Source organism: Lepidochelys kempii, chromosome 9 (assembly GCF_965140265.1).
Source record: "Lepidochelys kempii isolate rLepKem1 chromosome 9, rLepKem1.hap2, whole genome shotgun sequence".
Classification (NCBI taxonomy): domain Eukaryota; kingdom Metazoa; phylum Chordata; order Testudines; family Cheloniidae; genus Lepidochelys; species Lepidochelys kempii.
The window spans coordinates 43,067,542-43,093,072 of NC_133264.1; the positions used below are offsets into that span (position 1 = coordinate 43,067,542).

The 25,531-nt window shown below is 42.7% G+C and overlaps 1 protein-coding gene across 10 annotated transcripts in view; it reads right to left on the bottom strand.

Annotated features, from left to right (window-relative positions):
* ST6GAL1 (ST6 beta-galactoside alpha-2,6-sialyltransferase 1) overlaps nt 1-25,531 on the bottom strand; it is a 110,278-nt gene that overhangs the window by 16,853 nt on the left and 67,894 nt on the right. For all 10 annotated transcript variants that reach the window (XM_073360043.1, XM_073360039.1, XM_073360035.1 and 7 more), the window contains 4 exons: nt 15,515-15,661; nt 12,049-12,748; nt 9,864-9,961; nt 1,817-1,918 (listed from right to left, as the gene is read on the bottom strand). In XM_073360043.1, the coding sequence (XP_073216144.1) occupies nt 1,817-1,918; nt 9,864-9,961; nt 12,049-12,697 (849 nt within the window). In that variant the 5' untranslated portion in view covers nt 12,698-12,748; nt 15,515-15,661. The remainder of the gene's footprint in view (nt 1-1,816; nt 1,919-9,863; nt 9,962-12,048; nt 12,749-15,514; nt 15,662-25,531) is intronic.

Genomic DNA, 25,531 nt, shown 5'->3' on the forward strand with positions numbered 1-25,531 from the left:
AGTGGGCATACTTGAAGGCAGAAACTTATTCTGGAGGGAACTTTTAGGCTGAAAACATAAGTGTCAAGTTTAGGTGCCTACAGAATTCAGTAGGAGTTTTGTGGAGCCTAAAAATGAGATTTACGATCAGGACCTAAGTGACGTGTTCCAAGTGACACAGGAAGTCTGTGGCAGAGCAGGGAATTGAACCTGAACCTCCCAGTCTAGCACCCTAACCACTGGAGCAGTGTGCCTCTCTTTCCAAAAGATGACTTTCAATCACACAGTCCAGGGTTTGCGCCCTGCTCCGGGAGAGAGAGGACAGTTGTTTCAGAGTCACGTCTTCTGTCTGCTAATTACACTGGACTAGCTTTTGAAGCTGTTGCAGTTTATCACTTTGCATGCTTTGCTTGCTGAGATTGTTTGATGTACTGTAATCCTTAGCTTTGTTATTGTGCCGCTTTAGTGATGATCCTGTGCTTTCTGGCTCTGGACTATTATGCTGAAGCTCCATAAAATAGCATATTGACAGAATATTAACTTATTATTGAAACTGTCAAGGTAACTTATTGTTTTGTACAATGATGCAACTATTGCCTTCAACTGAGATATTCCAGTGCAAATCAGCAATGAGGAGACCTGACAGAAAAGGGAGAACAATGAGGTCTTGTACCCTAAGAAGGCTAAATCAAAGGATGGTGCAGTATCTCTGATATTGAAATTCTTCTTCAGTGCAAATGCTGAGAGGTATTTTTTATTATTTTAAAAATGGAACAAACTCTCTCCCATTTCTGACTATACAGACTGCACAGTCAAAAAACACACTGCAAAGCGAGAAAAACCGCCCTTGGTTTTATTTTCTTATAATTTAAAGGGAGAGAGATGGTTCAAAGCTTCTGACTTCTGATTGGATGAGGGGGGCACAACAGCATACAGTTCTGCAATAAAGTTCTGAGTATACTGCCCACATGGGTGATCTACCCAGTTATTGAGAGAGGGAGGTGAGATGACTGCTAATGGAGCTATTGTGCAGCTACTTTGCAGTCACTACACAAGCGACTCCAGTTTATGAATCCAATACCTACAAAACTCCAGCTGACATGAGTAAGGGAATTTGCTGGCCTTTTAACAGAGCTTTCTTATCAATTATAAGCCATTAAAATATACCTAATGACAGACTGGTGCTTTCAAAACCAAAACGGCCACTGTGATCAGACTGTCCAGCCTAACTTTTGGGTTCTTGAGACAATGAAGACTATTACTCTACGGCAAGCTTGAGAATGCTATGTACAATAATGGTCACCCTGATATGAGATCAGCCAATGGGAAACTTACTGTGGCAATAAAAGATAGACAACTCAGGGCCCTTCACCCTTGCCTGGAAAAGACACACATTTCCTTTGAGTAGGGCTATGATTTGGTCATGGAAATGTTTTGTCATGGAAAGGGGGCAAGCTGGGGACCTCGGGGACAGGGGTGGAGAGGTGAGGAATGGACAGTGAGCCCACCCTGCACTCACCATGCACCAGCTGCTCCTGTCCTGTGGGGCTGGGCCTGGCTCCCCACTCTGGGCACTGCAACCTAGCATGCAGGGTTGCAACATCACATGGGGGCATTTCATGAACTTTACTCAAATTCAGTTTCCCTGACTGCTGTGACACAAATCATAGGAGCTGATCGCATGCAGGGATGGCAAAAGGCACTTGCGAACACATACACTGCTACATCGAGCACGCCAACTTTAAAAGGAATGATCCTCAGCATGCAGACATATATGGCAAGAAATGAGGTCACAGCTACCCTGTAAATCTCATTTACTACACTGTTCTTCACTTACCTGATGAATTTCTGCATGATAAGGCGCTGGATCCCAGACAATTAAGATTCCAGTATTGTACAATATATCTGTAAGGAACTTCTGCTCTTTGACAGTTACAAGCTTGAATGAGAAAAGGAAAGATGATTACTAACACAGCAGAATATGTATCAATCTGTGGAAGGTCAGGCAGTCAAGTATTACTAAGCATAGCTCCACCCATCGACTACTAAGGACAACAGGTAGGATTGATTGAAGTTCAAAAAGTGCTCCATTATCCTTGGATTATACATGCTATAGAAAAGATATTTCCTTGTGTCAGCTAGCAACCATGCCCTGTCCTTTTAATTCTGCTGCTACTCCTGCCTCCAGCAGGTCAGGATGTAGTGGAGTGTCAAAGGAGCAATGGCTGCATATCTATGCATGTCACATTCCCCTTTCTACCTGTCTTTACGCAGAAAGGAGAGGATACGGGCCACTCACAACAGCTTGAAGCATGTGTGGACTTCAGCCACTAAAATTGCAGTCAATCAAATTAGCTGGGAGAAGAGTAGTAGCAGTAACTGAGACATCTAATTCTACATGCATTTCTCCAACTTTGTGGAAATTACAGACACTCTGCCAAAAAGGAAAAACAGACGGATAAGGCAACAGGCTGCTCAGATCATATTTCATTTAAAAAAAAAAAAAAAAAAAAAAGCATGCATGGGGCGAGTTTTAACAATCCACACTTCACAGTCACGCTAAATACAAACTCATGGAGTTACACTCAGAATAATGGTCCAAGTGTCAATTTCCCCAAACAGCCACTAGCGCTAAGTTACAATGACAAAAATCAGCCGGGGGCAGCTTTATCCTTTTAGTAATCCAACAACTGCCACAGGGCAGGTGAGAGAGTTGAACTGGGGAAGTCCACTTTGGAGCACTGTTTACAGGAAATAAACAGGGGCTTGTCCTTTTATTCATAAGCACAATTCGAACGGACGCTTCTTGTTAACATCGTGTTAGGAAGAGGGCAGTCATAAAATCCTGACTATGCCAGACAGCCCCTCAGAAATCCAAGCCAAACGGGAGCTACTTCAGAATGAGTTGATTCATCTTTTTAAATATGCTATTTCCCCCCAGCCATCGCTAGCATCCAATCGCTATTCTGGCTGTCCCTGTCACCAGTACATCACAACCATGTCTGCCTGGCCATTCCAGATGCTTATTATTCCATAAATGAAAAAGAGTTTGCTGGTGTATGTTCTTAATTTTAAAAAGAGAGAGAGAACATTAGGTTTGAGGCCCAGAGTCCTGCCATGTGTACTGCCTGGCTTCCTCAGCCTACGCCATTTAAAACATTTCGGTCACTTTTAAAAACGAGGCTGCCGAGTTTGAAAGTGCAGCTTGGCGCACACAGTCCTTTGCAGGTGCAAATGACAGGATTTAAGTTTTTAACTCCCAGGCTTGTGGGAGCTACAAGCATTTGGAGAGGATGGGATTGCAGGGAGAGGGCGAGGAAGAGTGGCAGAGAGTAGCAGTGACCGTGGTGTCAGACTGGGGTGAAGGCAGGAAGGGGAGGAGGGACACAGCAGAACAGAGGGAGAGGGGATTCTTGCCAGATATTTTACAAAACAAAATGGGTCCTTTTTAGCACCATCCTGGGCAGAGGAGAAGGTGGGCTGAGAAGAGCGTTTCAGGAAAGAGTCCACGTGTCAGTAAGCATAGGTAGGAAGTGCAAGACTCATAGTGCAGGGTCATGAAGTGAGACATTCTAAGCTGACAGGACAGAGTTCTCCCATCGGTTTAATAACTCCACCTCCCTGAAAGGCAGTGACTATGTCAGTGGGAAAAGCTCTCCCACCAACATAGCGCTGTCTACACCGGCGCATAGGTCGACATAACTACGTGGCTCAGGGGTGTGGATTATTCACACCCCTGAGCCAAGTAGTTATACCAAAGTAATTTTGGAGTGTAGACCCAGACTCAGAGAGGCGAAGAAGAGCTGTTCAGAAAGGAAGGGGAGAGAATGTAAGTGTATGAATCAAGCAGTCACAGGCCTCTCTCTAGACTAGTGGTTCTCAAAGCCAGTCCGCCACTTGTTCAGGGAAAGTCCCTGGTGAGCCGCGCTGGTTTGTTTACCTGCTGCGTCCTCAGGTTCGGCCGATTGTGGCTCCTGGCCAATGGGGGCTGCAGAAAGCGGCATGGGCCAAGGGACATGCTGGCTGCCCTTCCCGCAGCCCCCACTGGCCTAGAGCAGTGAACCGTGGCCAGGGGGAGCCGCGATCAGCTGAACCTGGAGAATTACCTGTGGACACGGCAGGTAAACAAACTGGCCTGGCCTGCCAGGGGCTTTCCCTGAACAAGCGGCGGACCAGCTTTGAGAACCACTGCTCTAGACTCACCCAGCAGCATGAATGCAGAGATGGAGCAAATGCGAGAGGACTTTTTCAAGGTCAGAACTGTAGGGTTGTTGCCATCTTTCCTGCCTCCATTTTTAAGCAGGGCAGGTACTAGGAACAACTGAAGGCTAAGACATATGCACCAAATTTCTATTGCAGTTCTCACTGCCTCTTACTTCTGCAACTAATCTGATAACTTCCTGCCACCTCATTTACAGCTTGCTATTGTTTGCTCTGCATGACCTTAATTTGTTGACTGTCAGTTCTAGGTTCCACATTTAATCAATGGAGCTAACTGATCTCACCACTTATTGCCTTTAGTGCCTATCTGTTCTGCTTAATCAATGGATTGATTCTTTCCACTCAACCAACTGTCATTTAACTGCTAACACACTTACTTGTCTTGCCCAGCTGTTTTGCTAATTAATTGCCAGAGGCATTGATTATTGCCTATTTGATCTGGTCTTATTTCGCTGATTTCATGGTTTCCTGATTGCCTTGCTAATTCATCATATAACCCGCTAGTACATTTATCATCTATGTAATCTCTTTTGGATTAATTAACTTGTTTGATTATAGCCTTTTAGACCACGTTTGCTGACTTTTACCCTAAGAATGGTATCCCTTTACCTACCCCAGCCTTCTACCTCGTTCCTTTGTTGTGTCATTGTCTCCTCTCTACTTCTCCATCATCCATCTTCCCTTCCTTTTAACACTTATTATCCAGGAACACGTGTGTCCACATGGGGAGTTGTATTGGCATAACTACAGCTGCATAATTATATATCTATATCTATAGTGTCGCGGAAGCAGGACAAATGTTTTCACTGGCACCGTTTGCATATCATAACTAGGCTGGCACTGGATATGTGGCCCCGGGAGATAGCTTCCAAAGTGGAGAACATACTATTGACCCAGTAACACAATTACACATAGACGAGTAAGGACATAAATTGCCTCCAGATTGCTGAACATGTCTGCCATGGGAAGATCAGTTTACAAAGGGACAAAGTCCAATTGTTAATTTACGTTGCATCCACTAGTCAGGAAGCAGAGACCACTGGGACGCAGCAGGCATCAAGATAACACAAATCATGGGAGAAGAGAATTCTGATGAGGAAGATAGATTAAGATTTATGAGCAACAAAAATTAATGTAAAGGAAGAGGAACAAACATGGATTAGAGAATTTGGTTACAATTTCCAAGGCAGTACAGGGGATTTACCCTTGAATTTTAACAGAATAGATGTAGCTAAACCCTCTGTACTTCTCTGAAAAAAGTCAACCCTTATTCCAAGGCAGCAACCCAGAAGACTCAGGGCTAGTCTACTGTGGTAGTGCTTTTATGTGGCTTGTGTGGTCACAGCAAAGTGCGGGGAGAGAGCTCTCCCAGCGCTCTCAAAAACCCACCTCCTCGAAGGGCGTAGCTCCCAGTGCTGGTGCACGGTCTGTACTGGCACTTTACAGTGCTGAAACTTGCAGCGCTCAGGGGGGTGTTTTTTCACACCTCCGAGTGAGAAAGTCGCAGCGCTGCAAATTGCCAGTGTAGACCAGCCCTCGTTCTCTGAGAGCAGATGACTGAACCTCAAGCCCGAAGAGCAAGGAGACAGAGTGAAGAGGTGAGCAGGTAGTGAACTGGCCTGTTCTGGAGTATGAAGCTCCGTTTTTCTTCCTACCTGGGTGGTTTCAACCTGTGCTCCCTTTCACTAGATTGTAACAAGCTCTTCCTGATTAATCCAGCTAAGAAGTGATGGCTTCAAAACACTTACTGGATGGATAGCTGGGGTGCTGTGACCATTGCTTATTTCACAACTCTCTCACTGTTTAATTGTATTCCCCTTGTCTGCCTGTTGTAACTACTTGTTGTCTGTTGTCAAGTCAAATTTATTAATAGCAACTTAGCCGTAAGCCAATGCACCAAAAACAAAATATATTACAATATAACTGAAAAGTAAATCCAGGATTTTATAATATCACAATACATATAAATACAAATTTAAAAGAACATAAATCAAGTCAACCATATATAATCACCGTGCCATTTATCTTTTCCTGATTTTAGCTGCTGGCCATGCAAATAGGGCAGCCACTCAGATCACAGATACATTGTTAGTCCCTAATAAATATTCTGTTCTCTGAGATGTTGTAGAAAAAGGGACCCAGGACAAAAAAAGCACGGAAAGCCATTCTGACCTCAATACAGTACAAATTACAATATAACAAATAATAGGGTAGGCCTTCCATCTGCCCAGAGCTGCATGGACAGAGGTGGTTATGTTTCTCAGTGCCAGTATATCAGCATTCTGATTTAAGCTGTCTGCACAAATTGAAAACTGAGAGCTGTTAAGGCCCTCCTTAACTCGTTATTAGACAAACTCTCTAGATATACGTGAGTCTTTTTAATAAGGGGGAACCAAGGTGACACAGTTGTAATGGAAACAACAGCCTTGCTTAGTTGTTTATTAATATCCTCTAATCTCAAATTGATTAGGGATTTCACTTATTTAAACAAATCTAATCATTTTGAATTCTGGGAAGCCTAGAGAATGCAAAGAATTTTGAATATTCTGTCACCAAGGAAATGTACATGACAAAGCCCAACTGAGCTGTTCTTCTAAGCACAGCCTTGACAAACATTGTGGGTATATTCAACGAATGCGAAACCAAAAGTTAATGTTAGTATTGCACTTTGGAAAAGAACAGAATTCATGCCTGTCTTGACTCTAAGAAGAGCAGCTGCAGTTCTATTTGGGACACCAAAAATCATCCTAAGGAATTTGTTTTGAAACACTTCCACTCCCATTTGATCATTCCACCCCCATGTTTCTGTACCATACAAAATCTGAGTGCATACCTTAGCCTCAAACAAACACTAAAACACTAAAAACCCTAGTATTCTGATAACCGTAAGCATGCGTGGGTTATGGCTTTGACTTTACAGGAAGGGTAGAGACTCTGGTTGATTTATGCTGCCAGATTTATACATTACTTGAGTAAGAGGTATTTGGCTCTTTAACCAGAGATAAGACTGTGAAGATTAAACAACTCTATAACTTAGGTCTATGAGAATGTATGTTGGTAACATTTAAGTTAAGAAGATCTGGGGCATGAAATATCTTCTGAGTTTTGGAGGATACAGGATAGAGCAGGTTAAAAGGAACCAGTTTGGGAATGATTAGTTGAACTGTTCCACTCTAGGTTAAGTGATAAAAGAAAGGGTAAGGACTAGGGCTGTTAATTAATCGCAGTTAACTCATGTGATTAACTCAAAAATTAACTGCAATTAAAAAAATTAATCATGATTAATCACAGTTTTAATTGCACTGTAAACAATACAATACCAATTGAAATTTATTAAATATTTTTGGATTTTTTTTTACATTTTCAAATACATCGATTTCAATTACAACACAGAATACAAAGTGTACAGGGCTCACTTTATATTATTCTTTATTACAGTATTTGCACTGTAAAAATGATAAAAGAAATTGTATTTTTCAATTCACCTCATACAAGTACTGTAGTGCAATCTCTTTATCGTGAGAGTGCAATTTACGAATATAGATTTTTTATTGTTACATAACTGCACTCCAAAACAAAACAATGTAAAACTTTAGAGCCTACAAGTCTACTCAGTCCTACTTCTTATTCAGCCAATCGCTAAGACAAACAAGTTTGTTTACATTTATAAGAGATATTACTGCCCGCTTCTTATTTACAACGTCACCTGAAAGTGAGAACAAGCGTCCACGTGGCAATTTTGTAGCCAGCATTGCAAGGTATTTACATGCCAGATATGCTAAACATTCATATGCACCTTCATGCTTTGGCCACTATTCCAGAGGACATGCTTCCATGCTGATGACACTCGTTAAAAAAATAATCCATTAATTAAATTTGTGACTGAACTCCTTGGGGAAGAATTATGTCTCCTGCTCTGTTTTTCCCGCACTCTGCCATATATTTCATGTTATAGCAGTCTCGGATGATGACCCAGCACGTATTCATTTTAAGAACTCTTTCATTGCAGATTTTCCAAAATGCAAAGAAGGTACCAATATGAGATTTCTAAAGATAGCTACAGTACTCGACCCAAGGTTTAAGAATCTGAAGTGCCTTCCAAAATCTGAGAGGGACAAGATGTAGAGCATCCAAAACTCAGAAGATATTTCATGTCCCAGATCTTCTTAACTTAAATGCTACCAACATACATTCTCATAGACCTAGGTTATAGAGTTGTTTAATCTTCACAGTTTTATCTCTGGTTAAAGAGCCAAATACCTCTTACTCAAGTAATGTATAAATCTGGCAGCGTAAATCAACCAGAGACTCTGCCCTTCCTGTAAAGTCAAAGCCACAACCCATGCATGCTTACGGTTATCAGAATACTAGGGCTTTTATCCGGACAGGAATGAATATTTAGAGCCATGAGCACAGGCTCATGGGACATATGCCTGGAAGGGAGTATGGAGGAAGGAGGTACAGGAATAAAATGACAAACGGGGAAAAGCCATTTTCAGAAGTCATAAAAGTCTTAAAACACTCCGATGTGGAAACTACAGAACCCGAACTAAAGTAACTCCTCGCTTAACGTTGTAGTTATGTTCCTGAAAAATGTGACTTTTACCAAAACAATGTTAAGTGAATCCAATTTCCCCATAAGAATTAATGTAAATAGGGGGGTTAGGTTCCAGGGACATTTTTTTCACTAGACAAAAATTTATATTATATACTATGTATAGAATTTGTTTGCAGGCTCTACCTCAGAGGTGGGCAAAGTATGGCCCAGGGGCTGCATCTGGCCCTCCAGACATTTTAATCCGGTCCTCGAGCTCCTGCCGGGGAGCGGGGTCCGAGGCTTGTCCCACTCCACACAGCTCCCACAAGCAGCGGCATGTCCCCCCTCCAGCTCCTACACGTAGGGCTCCACATGCTGCCCCCGCCCCAACCACTACCCCCCACAGCTCCTATTGGTCGGAAACCATAGGCAATGGGACCTGCAGGAGTGGCACCTGCGGACAGGGAAGGGTGCAGAGCCACCTGGCCTTGCCTCCGCATAGGAGCCAGAGAGGGGGACATGCTGCTGCTTCTGGGAGCTGCTTGAGGTAAGCACCACCAGGAGGCTGCACCCCTGACCCCCTCCTGTGCCCCAACCCCCTGCCCCAGCCCTGATCCCTCTCCCACCCTCTGAACCCCTGTCCCAGCTCAAAGCAACCTCCTGCACCCCCAACCCTTCATTCTCAGCTGCGCCCCAGAGCCCACACCCGCAGTCAGAGCCCTCATCCACTCCCACACCCCAACCCCCAATTTATGAGCATTAATGACCTGTCATACAATTTTCATACCCATATGTGGCCATTGGGCCAAAAAGTTTGCCCGCCTCTGCTCTACCTGTTCTCTCCCTCCAGAGAGAAATGACACCTCGAGGTGCTGCTACATAAAGGTCCCAAGAGTGTGAGGTAGAGATCTCATGTTCAAAGCCAGAGATGTGGCTCTATTCTTCCATAAATACCATAAGAAAAGCTGCCATTCACCAATGATCACTCTGCTGTTGGTGCTATTCCTACCTCAATCCTTGCAGTGAAGGAGAGACTGCACAATAAGAGAGCTCAATTGGGCCCTCAGTCACATACTCAATACACTTTCCCTCTCTGTCGTGTAGCACACTTGCCAGGCAGACTTACCTGTGAATTAACAAGGCGGACTGTTGTCTTTTCCCCCACATCACTCTGAAACCCTATGGTAGGAGCCCCATTAAATCTCAAAACTGCATCATGGGTGTCTGAAAGCAGCAAAGAGGGAAGAGTTATTAAAAGTTAACCAATGGCTATTATGTGTGAGTGGGGGAAAAGCATCTAACTCAGGTATGTTAAAAATATGGCAGGTATATAATCAATGCAGTTGATAACTGTTTGTTAGAGATACAGAGCTGGATTCATCAGAAGTATTAAAAAGGTTGATTCTTTTCATGCTGGCATTCAAATGATTACTATATGTGCTGTTTTCTCTGTCTCCTAATTTGGTTTAAATGAAACTAACCATTTCCAGCTGTATGTATTTTACTGTAAAAACTCAGCACACATGTAGAGAGCACAAGCTGACATCCAAAAAAACAGCTCAGTACAGGTCCCCAAAACACACTTGGGTAAACAATTCTCCTTGTGATTTGTTACAAATCAGTGACTGGGAAATAATGAAGAGGAATGTCCTTTATTTCTCAGGGCCTGAAAAAACAGATGCTCAATAGCCTGTGGACTGAGCCTAGTGGCTAGGGTGAAAAATAACTATGCTACCTCACAGCTCAACATGATGCCTCCTGCACTTTACAGGAATAAAACAGCTGTGTCATGTTAATAGGTACTTTGCCAAATGTAACTTACTATACTCTTAGTTGTGTTCTACTTTCCCTTCATGGCTTCACTCTCTTTTCTTTCCGATAACAGATGACAGCATAGATTTTCCTGAGTTTTGTTTCTGTGTCTTCCTTCATAGTCTCTCCTCCCTATTATTACTAATATTATCTATTTGGATTGCAGTAGTGCTTAAGAGCTCCAACTACAGCAAGGCTGGGGTAGGCCAGAGGTTCTGCTGTTACAGAGAACCGATACGTTAAATAATGAATAATAAAATAAATAATAGTACCACCTAAACTCTTCTACAGCATTTTTCATCAGTATATCTAAAAGCACTTTAAAAAGGAAAACTGTGTCATTACTCATATTTTACAGATGGGAAACTGAGACACAGAGCGGCAAAGTGACATGCTCAAAGTCACCCAGCAGGCCAATGTTAGAGCCAGAAATAGAAATCAGGTCTCCTGAGTGACAGCCCAGTGATCTACCCACTAGGAAACATTGCCTCCTCCTCTCCTTCTTCCTTCTCCAGAGCCAAAGGGCTTGTCTACATGGGAAAGTTTTATCAGTTATACTGGGATATGCTATCAGTGCAGTTAAACTGATACAGTGATACCAGTGTAACTACCCCATATGGACACCCATTCCCATTTAAGAGTGGCTTTCCCCCACCCCCCACCAGTTTAGCTTAAACTCTTTCCAAAGTGACATAAATTAAACCAAACAAAGGCACTCAAATGGGAATCTGAGTGTTCACCTGAGGAGTTATATCAGTATCAGTATAATGCTTCCTGCAGCTGCCATGGCCATCCCCTGTCCGCAGCCTGCCTTACCCATTCTCTTTAGGGCAGTGGTCTCAAAAGCGGGGTGCGCATACCCCAGGGGTTGTGCAAGACCATCCCTGGGGGTGCGCGGCAGGCGGCGCACCACCAAAGGCTCTCCCTGCTCCGTCTTCGGCAGCACGCTGGCGGCAGCTCTCTTTTTTTTTTCTTTTTGGTTCCCTAGAGCTGGCCCTGGGGGTGCGCGATCCAAAAAGTCTGGAGACCACTGCTTTAGGGGACTTCGGCTCCCTAGAGGTCTCCAGAGTGGAGCCTGCAGCTGCTTTGTACCACTGCAACCCTTCCCTTGCAGTGGGAATTCTACCACTGGGGTCTCCATCATATTGTATGGTGCAGAAATCAGCACGGATCTTGAGCTGAATCCTGGCCCACACTTAGTTCAATTAAACCAATTGTGTTTTCAAGTGTTAAAGATTAATGTACACATTTTAAATGTGTACTAAGGGTACACACTAAGGGTACCTGCTCATTCTTTCTGCTCTCCACCACACACACCTTCAATCAATAAGAATCTTAATTGACTATTTCAGGATGGTGCAAGTGTCTTTGTGAATTCTCAGATTAATTTTACATGGAGAAAGTCCTATGGGTAAATCAAGTGTGATGGTGGATTGTTCCAGCCTCACAGAATTCAAAAGCCAGATGATGTTGTTTTATCCTAACAGAGTAATACCAACCTATCTCTGGTCCCAGATGCGAGGACTTCAGAGCTCCTGCTGAGGACACGACAGCGCATTGACGGAAGTGGCCGACTTCTTGGCTGAGGTTTTTTTCTGGTAGATACTTCTGCCATTCAGAGGTATTGAACGGACCGTCTGACCCATGGATCATTGTCACATTCACTCTGTCCCGGAGCTGGCAGAGCAGTTTCTCTGGACTGAGTTTGGTAGTATTCCTTCGCCCTTTGTAAGTCACATTGTACTTGTTCATGGACTGGTAATTGTTTTTGACCTTTTGCAGCCTAGGTATGAGATTCTTTGATGAACTTTCCTCATTCCAGACATTCACAGAGAGCACTGATTTCTTGGACTTTGCCACTGCATTGTTTCCTGGAGGGGTTGGAGAGATGCTGCCATTTACTTTTTCCAGTTTGACCAGCAAAGCAACAGATAACTGGCCCTTCTCACTGACAGGTTTACTTGAAAGGAGTCGGGATGTAAATACGTCTCCTTTTCCCAGAGCTCTGAGAATCTGAAAACTTTTGCTTTCTGTTTTGAAGGGAACGTAGTAGCCTTTTCTTGTTTCCCTCCACAAGCAAATAGTCAGAACCACAATCAATAACAGGAGTCCATATACGAATTTTTTCAGTAGATTGATGGCAACCATAATGTATGGTGCATCAGAATGAGGTGATTAACACAAGGCAGGATGCTGGGCCTGAAAAAGAAGGCAAGAAACAACTAATCAAAAGAAGCAGTGAGGGAACGAACTAGAAATTTTTTCCAGACTTCTCAATCCATCTAAAGGTCTGATCTAAAGCCACTTGCATCAATGGAAAGACTTTACTGGGCGTGGATGAGGTCCTAAATTCAGTATCAACCCAGGCCCATGCTCCTTATTTGAGTTATATGGGAGACCTCCCCCAGCCTCAATTCCATACTTTTCCTTCTCCAAAGAGTGTATGGGTGCAGAACTTTCATGCCAGCTGGGTGAAAATCCCCACTTTGCTATTTCTTAAATAGGTATTTAATATCTGAAACGACATCACCAGCTCAAGGCTCCCTGCCTGAATCTGTCCCTCGTTCTTGCATCTGGTCAGAAACTACCATTTCAATAACAAACCTTGTTTAAAGAACACTGTGGAGAACGCGGATTTTATAAACAACATGTGAGTTTCAAGATAGCTGCACTGAAACCTTAGTGAGCTCATAGGAAACTTCTGCAAATCTGTAAGTGACTGACCGCACTTCCAACACGTAGTCTCATTAAACAGTTGGCTGGAGCCAATAAGTCTATGTTAGTGTTTTGCTTTTTTTTTTAATTCTCAAAATGCTCTTGGTTTGATATTAATTTAGGGTACAATACAGAATATCTAGGGGAAGAGAGGAAGCTTTCTGCAGCACAGCGATCCAACAAATGCAGAACACCCTACCTTCTGCAGAAAATAATTGAGCAGCTGCGTGGAGGAGACGGAGAGTTTGGGTTGTTAGGGGAAAGACCGTCTGTTGCTAGAGTGTTGTGATGCCGAGGCAGCAAATCAACAGCAGGAAAGCACAGAGGGCAGGTCATTTTTCACCCTCTGTTCAAAGCACAGGGGAGCACACTGGGACAGGTGTAAACGAAAATATGCTGGCAGTCTAAAAGCAGCTGTGGCATTTACAGCGGTGCGTGGTGCCTGGACATAGGTGGGCATTGAAGGTGACCAGAGCATGGTTGCCAGCTGTGTACATGCCAGTGCCTTCAGGTATGTTTTTCAAGCTATGTCGATACTTAGCTGTGCCGCTGTATCACTTCAGTGTAGCCACTCGCTACAGCAACGGGAGGGCTTCTCCGATCACTTTAGTTCATCCATCTCCCCGAGAGGTGGTAGCTAGGTTGAGGGAAGAATTTGTCCATCAACCTAGTGCTGTCTACACTGGGATTAGGTCGGCTTAACTACGTAGCTCAGGGGTGTAGGTTTTTCACAGCCCTGAGCAACTTAAGCCGGTCAACTTAACTTTTTAGTGTAGACCTGCCCTCAGGATATGAGAGCGGCAAAGAGAGGGCAGACGCTTGAGTGGTGTGAGGCGGCCAAGAACAAGGAATTGGAAATGCTATGTAGAGGAGCTGGGCACTGGCTCCCCACACCCTACGTGTCTGTATCTGACTATCTGTCTCCCAGGGTGAGGAGAGTAGTCTGGCCACCTTGCAATCCAACCAAGGGGGATGGTTTGCCGCTCCAGAAGTGCACAGGAGTTGGTGGGGAAACTAGCAACCATACGCACAGTGCCTGTTACTCAGGACTGGCGCTGGAAGTAATTTTTCTGGCCCAGAGCCATAGGTAGGGCTTCTGTTCTTCGGGATGTATAAATTTCATTGTTCAGAGTTTATTTTTAAGTTCTATGTAAATGTCCAAAAACAGGTGGGGTTTAGGGTTTACTGTAATGAGTGAAGTATACACCATAATGAGTTATATTACTTATTACAGTAGTATATATTATAATGAGTACTCTCTTCTTAATGTTTCTTAGTGTACTTTAACATAGTGCTGTTTGAAACAGTACTACAATAAAGCACACTAGGGAACCTTTAGTGCACACCAGCAGGGTACAGGGTATGGGGTACAGGCTTCACCTATACTAGTGTGAATAGGTTCAGCACCTGAAACACAGGCAATCAAATTTTAACCTCCTGGAGCCAACCTTATACTTCTGATTGAACAAACCCAGTATCCCCAAGTTTCAGCCGTTCATTCATAAGCACAGATATCTGACCATATAAAGCTCCCTTTATTTTCTATTTCTATCATCCGTGAACTCTCAGAGAAAGGAATGGGGCCACTTAAAAGGCAGGTGATGGTACAGACTGAGCCATGGAAAATAGATCTGCAAAACTAGGGCCAAATATGCAAACCTTTCCTTGTGTTTGTCTTAGGGCTGCCTACGCTACAGAGTTAGGTGGCTTAACTACATCCTTCAGAGCTGTGTAAAATTTCACACCCTGTGCAATGTAATTAAGATGACTTAAGTGCTCGTGTAGACATCACTAGGTCAATGGAAGAATTCTTCTGCAGGCCTAGCTACTGCCTCTTGGAGAGGTGGAATTTACAACAGTGACAGAAGAACCCCTTCTGTTACTCTAGTAAGTGTCTACACTACAGTGCTGCAGTTGTGCCGCTGTAGCATTTCTAGTGTAGACATAGCCCCAGCAACAGGAGCAGTCCCATTGAAATCAGCAGGACTCATGCGAGTGAAGACTACTCAAGTCCATATAGAGCTGATCCTGGGTCCACTAAAATTAGCAGGAACTTTGTCAGCTTGCTAATAGGAGCAAGCCCCTGTGAACTTAACACTTAACCACTATCTAGCACTCTACATCCTCAAAGCACTGTCCAAATGTTGACTGACTAAAGGACTGTTATCCCAATAAAGACAATGCAATCTATTATTAGACTTTAAAACAAAGTCTCCTCTGTATTATTTGAACTGCTAATGTATTTGTTACCTGTTGTTGGCTAATACTTGAGTTAGAGCAACCACTACTCATTTTTAAGTATCTGCAGGTTTTCTAACAATGGTGAGAAGCTGTGTTTTCTTACAAATCCAACAAGCCAGAGTGATGAGCAGATTTCTAATGAAGTTCACAAGCCACCTGCAAAAAAAGAAAACTTTATTAGAGAAATACCAAATACCAACAAGGATTTTCTTAGGTATGTGCTGGAGTCTTGCAGAGAGAATTCTGATCGTCAGACCTGTCTACTGCCAGCAGCAAAAAAATGTTAATCAAGTAAAACCCTTCCAAGAGCTCAAACGTCTATTGAAATGAGCAGGAATTGTTTAAACTTTGCCTGTGACATTCTATCTTTCTGACTTAAAAAAAAACCCTAGAGAGTCTTACACCAAAATTTAAAGCCACCTAGCAGTTTGCATGTTCCATCTGCAGCCTGGCTAGCAAGGATATTACAGTGCACCCTGGTGTTATTTTAAACCCCTGGAGAGCAGTACGTTTTCAGCAAATTTAAAGTGAATATGTGATGTTATTTTTAGAATCATTTAGTTAAACAGTGTCTTTGCGAGTTTCTCCTGAGTCTGAGACGCTCTGTCTTCTGACGAGTCACTTTTTGCTCTGCAAATATCTTATTGTACGTTCTGCAAAATAAAGCGTTCTTCCTGTATTATTGTATTCCTTCAGCACAAAAGCCACACCACCAAACAAACATGAAGAGTTTTATCTGCTGGAGAGGCTTAGTATTGCTTTTCACAATAGCACTACAGTACTTTGCATTCAAGTCTCTTTCAGAGGCCCCATTAGATGAGGGCCCCACAGCACTGAGTGCTGCACAAACAGTAGCCTAAAATAAATTATTTCCTGTTTTCAAAAAGGATGTGGAGGAAGGAAACCATTTATAAAGCAAGTGATGGAAGCAGACACAATGAAAGAGAGAGGGAGACTTTACAAACCATTATGAGCCTGCAAAAAGTTACACACATGCTTAACTTTATGTTAACACTGAAGTTAGCAGAACTGTGCACATGAATTAGGTACACTTGTAATTGTTTGTAGGATAGGGGCCTAGATTATTAAAACTTCTTTTAGTGTCAGTAGTGAGATAACATTAAAAGAGTGCAAATAGGCAGATTTGCAACACACATGCATTCAACCCACAGTTGTTAAAATTCAAATAGGTTCCCACTTTCATTAAGGAACTTTTAATCACAAGTGTTTGTTATAACATGCTTCAGTAGGACATAATGGTATTTGCCTTTATTGACAGTCGTACATTAAACTAGTCTTTTTATAAATCAGTTCCTGGAAAGAGTTGAAGGAAGTTGTGAACTTAAAAATTTCCCTTCAGTCAGGAGTTTTGGGGTTTGTCTTTAAACCTGTTATTGTTTCAAGTAACAAAATTACAACAACAGATTGGAGGAAAAAATATCAATTTCATCAGTTTGTTTACTTGGTGTACCAGACAGCACCCCTGCTGGAACTAGGAGTACCAAACCCCTTTGCTTGAAGTAGTAGTAACAAACAGGAAATAAATTGGTTTCAACATCAGCACCCCCAATACAAAAATTGTTCTAGCACCCCTACATTGTGCCTAATCAGCTTCATGGTTTCCCCTGTACTGTTGGTAGGCTCTAATTCTGCAATCAATTATGCATATACTTAATTGTTCACATTGGTAATCTCATTGGATCAAATCCCCTATTGTTTGTGTGGACCTTCTGCTCAGCAAGAAGGGAGCGAAAATCATTTACCAAGTAGGAAAAATGTGGCTGTGAAACCTAATGATTTGTCAGGGGGCTTCCCAGGTAGGAGTAGTACCTAAAACTATATGTAATGCCGACAGACCACAGTCGGTGGCGGGCGGGATCGAACCGGGGACCTCTGGAGCTTAGTGCATGAGCTAAAAGCCAACCGGCTGTTATGCAGACTCAGTTTATCTCTCTCTTTAAGCTGTCTTGGTGCTACTAGATGGGACAGAACACCGCACTCAGGAGGTGTGTGGGTTACATACTTGCCTTTCCCCTAGTTGAGGAAGCACGTCCCGAGCTTCAGAGTCTTCCCAGTTGAGCCCCCACTTGTAACACCAACAGACCCCGGTTGTTGGTGGGCTGGATTGAACCGGGGACCTTTGGAGCTTACTGCATGAGCTAAAAGCCAACTGGCTGTTAGCTAAGGCTGTAGAGCAGACACACACTCTCTCTCACTCTGCCACTAGATGGGACACAACACCACACCCAGAAAGTACATATACGCTTTTTTTTAAACTGGTTAAATGTCAAGCTGATGGTGTCCATTTAATACACAGAGAATAGCTTTTACCCTCCTCAACCTAATATGAACTGGCACAGTTCCGCTGACTTCAGCGGACCTATGCCAGTTTACACAAGCTGAGACTCTGGCTATTAGTTTTGTAAATTAGTACTAATTTACTATTCATCTTTTTGCACAAGGTGGGACACAGCATTAACACAATCCACGAAAGACGGAGCTCTGAAAATACCGTGTTACTGGGCAAAAAGCAAGCCAGAGCATTGACAAGAATACAGTGCATTGTATACGAGGTCTGCCATGAAGTTGGTAGTATGAGATGTTCCCAGGCTGCTTTAGAGTTTGGCTTGATGTGTCACATTGCCGTAGTTGAGCTCAGCAGAGGTGCTTGAGATGGACCCCCACTGATATAAGCTAGAGGGAACTGCTGGCAGCATTCTCTGTGCGGGAGATTTTGACTTTGGAAATCCCTCCTTGCCGCAGCCCGGATATATTAGCTTTGCAGGCGTGCTGAAAAACCCATCTTTCCTCCCCCATCTCTCAGACTTCTGGGCAGGTGGAGGGCTAAGAGGTTCAATGGCTATTTATTAGTGGGCAGTCTTTTATATTGTGTTAATATATGGGCACCTACAGGTGTTTTAATATACTTGGGGCGGGGAAATAAAATCTGCCTGGGGACTGACCCTTTCATTGCTAGGGCATTCTTTAAATCATTTATGTTTTCCATGCTTAACGCTTCCCAAATGTCTTCAATTTATTTAACCTAGGGACATCCTTCCCTCCCTTTTCAATTAACTGTGATTTCACACGGGACTGCAGCCAGGAAATATGAGAGTAGTTTGGCATTTAGCTCACATTTTCTCTTGACTGGTAGATCGGGAAGAGTAGCCTATCTCATATAGAAGCAGAGTCACTTCCAAAAAATTGATAGGCACCTTCACAACTTGTCTGAACTCACTCAACAGCCCGTTCCCCACTAAGCAGTGTAACAATCAAGCCTGTGTGTGTTTGGGGCCTTCCCCAACTATAGGTCTAACACTCTCCCCAATCTGTCCAGTAGGAGGTTGCCAATTCACATTGAAAGGAAATCAGGTGCTTAGCACTATATTATAGGGTCCTGATCTTTGAGGAGGGCCTTTAGTACTTCTGTAGCACAAATAATACGTTACTTCGTTTTATAAGTTTGAAAGAAAAGTGAGCAAAGAATTTAAAAATGGACTCTACTGAATCACAGAATGTCCTTTGCTCATTTATTTTCACAACCATGGGTTAGTGTTAATAAGACTTCATGGTGTACTGAAGTAGCATATTTGTAAAACTTATGTCCTAACAACATGAGATTTCTCTAGATCATCCTGCTACTGAATTTGCTCTGGCAAGGGGGAAGAAAATCATTTTTCTACATAAATGGAAAAAAAAGGTACAAATTAGGGTAGTGCAGACAGGCGATGTTCTATTTACATAACTGTAGATAAAATATTTGTTATAGACAGACACATTCATTCATACACCACAGGGGTGAACATAAAATGTGCTCCTATCAGTGAAACTTCAGAAAGCCTTCAAATATCATAATTATACGTCTTATATCAGGAGTGCAGAGGTCAGATAGCAGTACAGTCAAATAGGTATTTACATCAATAATGCAATATGCTGTCTTCTTCAGATCTACTGACATCTGTCACGTGGGATTATCAAGAGTCAATTTCTCCAGAGCAACAGCACACCAATTTGTCAGCCAACAATGACAAAAATATAAGTATTCTAGTGGCAAATCTTGGTCCTATGTACAAAGCCTGAGTCAAAAGATTTTGCAGACTTCCCTAGAGCATTCCAGGAGCGAAATCCTATTCACAGGCTCAAAGACAGGCAGGCATAAACATAAGTACCCTGCTGAACTCAACCAGCAGTTCTGTACCTGTACATACATTATTCACAAGCCCACCTCCTCCCACTCCCCAACTCCTTCATGCAGCACAGGGACCGCTTCATCAAAGAGCCCACTGGTTATAATGGTGGCCAACGCCACTGAGTGGAGTGAAAGGGCAGCTGACTCAATAGGGAGGCTGCCACTGGTGTTCCATCCCAGAGATGGAAAGACATTCCACAAAGTCGCTGCTGTCATGTGGGAGAGTCTCTGAGAAAGGGTGTCCAGGGCTAATGTTATTTTTACAGACTCTTGATAACGTCTGGGTTTCCCAAAGGGAAAGTCTACACTATAGTGCTACGTCGGCTGGTAAAGACACACTATGCCAACGGGAGAGTGCTCTCCTGTCGCCATAGTTACTCTACCTAGGCGAGAAGTGGAAGTTATGTCAGTGGGAGAGCGTCTCCTGCCGACATAGTGCCGGTGCGGACAGCAAGAAACTTGCATCGCTGGGGGGGGGGAGGGGCTTTTTCACACCCCTGACTAATGTAAGTTATATCAACTTAGGCTGCAGCGTAGACCTGCCCTAAGGGAAGAATAAGGAGCATATTTACTGTTATGGAGGCCTAAGCTAGGAAACCAAAAAGATGTGAACTACACTTATTGGAAAAGGGGTTTGGAATTTGAAGGAGAAGACATAAGGAGTGAATAAATAGGAAGGGGTAGGTGAGAACCAAACCATTACTTTCAAAGATGGAGGAAGAATTAGGCCTCCAGAAATAGATCACATTAAATCCATGCCTGCTCTTCTAAAAAGTCAGAATTCCTTCACAGGGGCCTGGGCAATGGGCTGGCAAATGCCCAGACCCTCTCTAGATAAGCCGTGACTGTGTCACTCTTGCACAACTGATGAGGTAACTTTGGTTTTGTGATTAAACTATCTGATAAGGATAGAATGGAACATGAGCACACATTTGCCAATGCGTAGGAACTGTCCCTCTGAAACAGTCAAAGAGTCATGAACAGATCCTATTCTCAGCAGATCCAGCCGATCCCAATAGAAAACATGTACCCCTATTTCCCGTTCCAGATGTGAACCTTGAAAATGCATAAACAAGGTGTGTCAGTTGCTTTAGTAGACTTACACTGCCTGTGAAAAGCTCAGTGTTGCATGAAAATAAACAGCTGTTAACAGCACATTTAAGTAGGTGTTTCTAAAACTACCGAATAGAATCAAAACCAGAAGGAGAGGAGAGTGAGCGTGGGTGGGGGGGGCCCCTTCAGTTTACATAAAGAGCATGGCTTAATTTAAAATGAGACACATTAGACTGACAAGCCACAGGACACCAGCTTATCTGTTTTGATTTTAGGAGAGTAAGTTATTCTATTAGCTTTGCATAAATTGAAAAACAGGTGCCAGGAGAGATATGACAAAAAGTCCCACCCAAAAAAAGAAACTTTTAGAGAGCATGAGAGAAAGATAACTGCTCGGCTGCAAAACAAGTAAGCGTTAAACTTAAGAGGGAGATAATGCTATCAGTGAGGCCCCCATTTCTGGTTGTGTCAGCTCTTCCTCAGCTCTATTCTCAGAAGTTTACATCAACAGTACCTGGGTGCTCTGAAAGGGAACTTTGCATTCAATATGTCAGCATTCCCCCCCTCTTTTTTTTTTTGCCAAACTTTAAAAGAGTTTTGCTTTTGCTCTTTGTAAGCATTCAAATAACATCAGTAAACAAGCTTTGTCAGACACCTGTGAGGAGTCTTAATTTCAAAAAGTGACCACCAAAATGGCATGCACAAAATGAGCCAGAGTGCACCCAATTTCCTACTTTTGGCCCAGATCCTCAGCTGCTGTAAATCAGGATTGCTGTGTAAAGACAATGGACAGTGTACACCATCTGAAGATCTTGTTCCAAATGTATAAATCCTGCATTTTCATTTACAGTTAAGCATAGGCATTAATTTTACACATTCTGATTTGAGCTGGTTTGCACTAGCATTACTGAAATAAAGAAATGTTGTGTGCTTCATGCAGAATCAATTCCAGACACAGGATTGAGAAATGAGTTCAATTAATAGCTATGGTACATACTAATAGCAACTAGCGGAAGAAAATAAAAGATCATTTGTCCAATAGTACTAGTCTATTTCTGTGGAATAGACACAGTTCTCCACAAGAGGAACTTGAGATTCCTGTTTCTATTTTTATCCAGCCAGAAACCCGCTTTCAAACATACATACATACATACATACAGGAAATTGAGAAAGAAAAGTGGAGAGACTTGCCAAGCCTCACACAAATAATCGGGGCTCAGGAATATCTGACTTTCAGTCATATGCGCGATGCACTAGGTCATGCTGCCTCTCTGACAGCCACCGAATCTAGACTGAACTGACTGCAACAACAAAGTTATTCTCTCTCTCTTTTTACAATACCTGAATATTGTTAAGTCGGAACTAGAATAGGAAGGACCTTATAGCATGTGGCTATGTACATATCAGGGTGGATAAAAATCAATGATTTAAAAAAAAATTGATTTTTTATTTAAATCTAATTTTTTTTTATAAAATACTTTTTGAGGAAAAAACCTATCTAAAGATAGTTTTAATTAAGATACATTATAGCTCAAAAAGAAAAGGAGGACTTGTGGCACCTTAGAGACTAACCAATTTATTTGAGCATAAGCTTTCGTGAGCTACAGCTCACTTCATCGGATGCATAAAGTGGAAAGTACAGTGAAGAGATTTTATATACACACAGACCATGAAAAAATACTCATTATAAGGAGAGTGATCACTTAAGATGAGCTAAAAGAAAAGGAGTACTTGTGGCACCTTAGAGACTAACCAATTTATTTGAGCATGAGCTTTCGTGAGCTACAGCTCACTTCATTGGATGCATGCCGTGAGCTATTACCAGCAGGAGAGTGGGGTAGGGGGAGAGAAAACCTTTTAACAAGAACATCTGAGGAACAGTGGGTGGGGGGAGGGGAGGAATAAACAAAGGGAAATAGTTTTACTTAGTATAATGACTCAACCACTCCCAGTCTCTATTCAAGCCTAAATTAATTGTATCCAATTTGCAAATTAATTCTAATTCAGCAGTCTCTCCTTGGAGTCTGTTTTCGAAGTTTTTTTGTTGAAGGATAGTCACTTTGAGATCAGAAATTGAATGACCAGAGAGATTGAAGTGTTCTCCGACTGGTTTTTGAATGTTATAATTCTTGACATCTGATTTGTGTCTATTTATTCTTTTACGTAGAGACTGTCCAGTTTGGCCAATGTACATGGCAGAGGGGCATTGCTGGCACATGATGGCATATATCACATTGGTAAATGTGCAGGTGAACGAGCCTCTGATAGTGTGGCTGATGTGATTAGGCCCTATGATGGTGTCCCCTGAATAGATCTGTGGGCACAGTTGGCAACGGGCTTTGTTGCAAGGATAGGTTCCTGGGTTAGTGGTTCTGTTGTGTGGTGTGTGGTTGCTGGTGAGTATTTGCTTCAGGTTGGGGGGCTGTCTGTAGGCAAGGACTGGCCTGTCTCCCAAGATCTGTGAGAGTGATGGGTCGTCCTTCAGGATAGGTTGCAGATCCTTGATAATACGTTGGAGAGGTTTTAGTTGGGGGCTGAAGGTGACGGCTAGTGGCGTTCTGTTATTTTCTTTGTTGGGCCTGTCCTGTAGTAGGTGACTCAATTTCTGATCTCAAAGTGACTATCCTTCAACAAAAAAACTTCGAAAACAGACTCCAACGAGAGACTGCTGAATTGGAATTAATTTGCAGATTGGATACAATCAATTTAGGCTTGAATAGAGACTGGGAGTGGTTGAGTCATTATACTAAGTAAAACTATTTCCCCTTGTTTATTCCTTTCCCCGCCCCGTCCCCCCGACCCCCCACTGTTCCTCAGACGTTCTTGTTAACTCCTGGAAATGTGCTGGAAATGGCCCACCTTGATTATCACTTCAAAAGGTTTTCTCTCCCCCCACCCCACTCTCCTGCTGGTAATAGCTCATCTTAAGTGATCACTCTCCTTACAATGGGTATTTTTTCATGGTCTGTGTGTATATAAAATCTCCTCACTGTACTTTCCACTTTATGCATCTGATGAAGTGAGCTGTAGCTCACGAAAGCTTATGCTCAAATAAATTGGTTAGTCTCTAAGGTGCCACAAGTACTCCTTTTCTTTTTGCGAATACAGACTAACACGGCTGCTACCCTGAAACCTGTCATTGTTGTTTTAGTTAAATAAAACAATTTAAATGTCTGTCTGGTGATGTTCTCCCCCTAATACAGCATGGCAAGAAAACCCTTAAAATATTAATGATTAACCTGTTGAACTGGAGATAGTTCACCTCCCAATGACTTCATAAATATCTGCTTCAATTACATTTTGTAAATGAAATAACCAAACCATCATTCATTTTCTGACATAGCTGTAAAACTAATCTGAAAAGTTTTCAAAATAAATCACTGTTTAAAAATGTATAGTGTATACCTTCTAAAAATGAAACCTACATCTATCTCTGACTTGTGAAGAATATGTATTAAGGTTATAACAACCAACAAGAATGTACTTTTATGTAGAAAACCATGATTAAATCAAGTCTTCTTGACTAGTGATTTAAACCATGATTTAAATCAAATCCACCCTGGTACACATTACAGGTTACGCAGGTGTAAGTTATGTCACTCAGAGGTGTGAATAAACCACCCCCCTGAGTGACACAGACCTAAGCGCTGGGCTGGACAGCACTATGCTGGCAGGAGAGCTTCTCCTGCTGACATAGCTACCACCGCTTGAAGCGGCTGGAGTAATTAAGAATTACTGTAAGCACCGTCGTGTGGCCATATCCTTTATTTCTTGTGTGATACAGGCAGCTCAATTAATTTAATGTAAAGGAATAACACTAAGATATTGAAAGTTTTGGTTTGTCTTTTTTTTAAAAAAAGGAGTTTGACCTTCATAGAGCAAGTGTAATCAGTAAGCTTGCTTAGTATGTACTCCTTGATCAGGACAACAAATGTCAACTGATTAAGGTAAGCAGCTATCAGAGAAAATGATGTGCATTGTATTGATATATCTGCTGATAACTGATGGGATCTTTCATTTCATTTATTCCCTAAGTAACTGATGTTTAATATACTTTCACACACTGATGGACAGATAGAATCAGAGCATCCACCACTTAACACAGAATTTCAGATGTATATTTTATACAGTGGGGCGTTAAACATATCAGAAGAAACGCTGATACGAGTAAAGGGAATTTAACAGAGCCCCAGTTTACACTTAAAATTTAGAATGATCTAGCTATGCCGCTCAGCACTGTGAAAAACTCACACTCCTGAGCGCTGTAGTTAAGCTGACGGAGCGCCTGGTGTAGATGCTGGAAGAATTCTCTCATCGACCTAGCTACCACGGCTCAGGAAGTGGATTACCTGCATCAAGGGAAAAACCCGTCCGTTGATTTAAAAGCTGTACCACTGCAGTGCCCAAAGTGCAGACACGCCCTAAGTGAATTCCCAGCACAGCAGTAAGTTTTCATGGCTTTTCATGAGCTTTGGTATGGGCTGACATGGCAGTGCGCAGGCAGGGACACAGATCAGGTGGGGAGCTGGGTTCCAGGCTGGGAGTAGCGTAGAGGCAGCATGCTCATTGCCTTGCAGCATTCAAGAACCTCTTGCATCATGCAGAGTTTAGTGGCTTAATAGAGCACCTACTGGAGGCTTTGGAGGGTTATGAGTAAAATGTGGAGCTCTTGGACCCTCAAAAGTGATTCTGGTGGGAGTGGTGGGTATTGGAATCGCATATCAACAGTGATATCAAAAGGCTTAGTACCTTATTTTTTAGGGAGCACGAATCAGTGTGCTTAG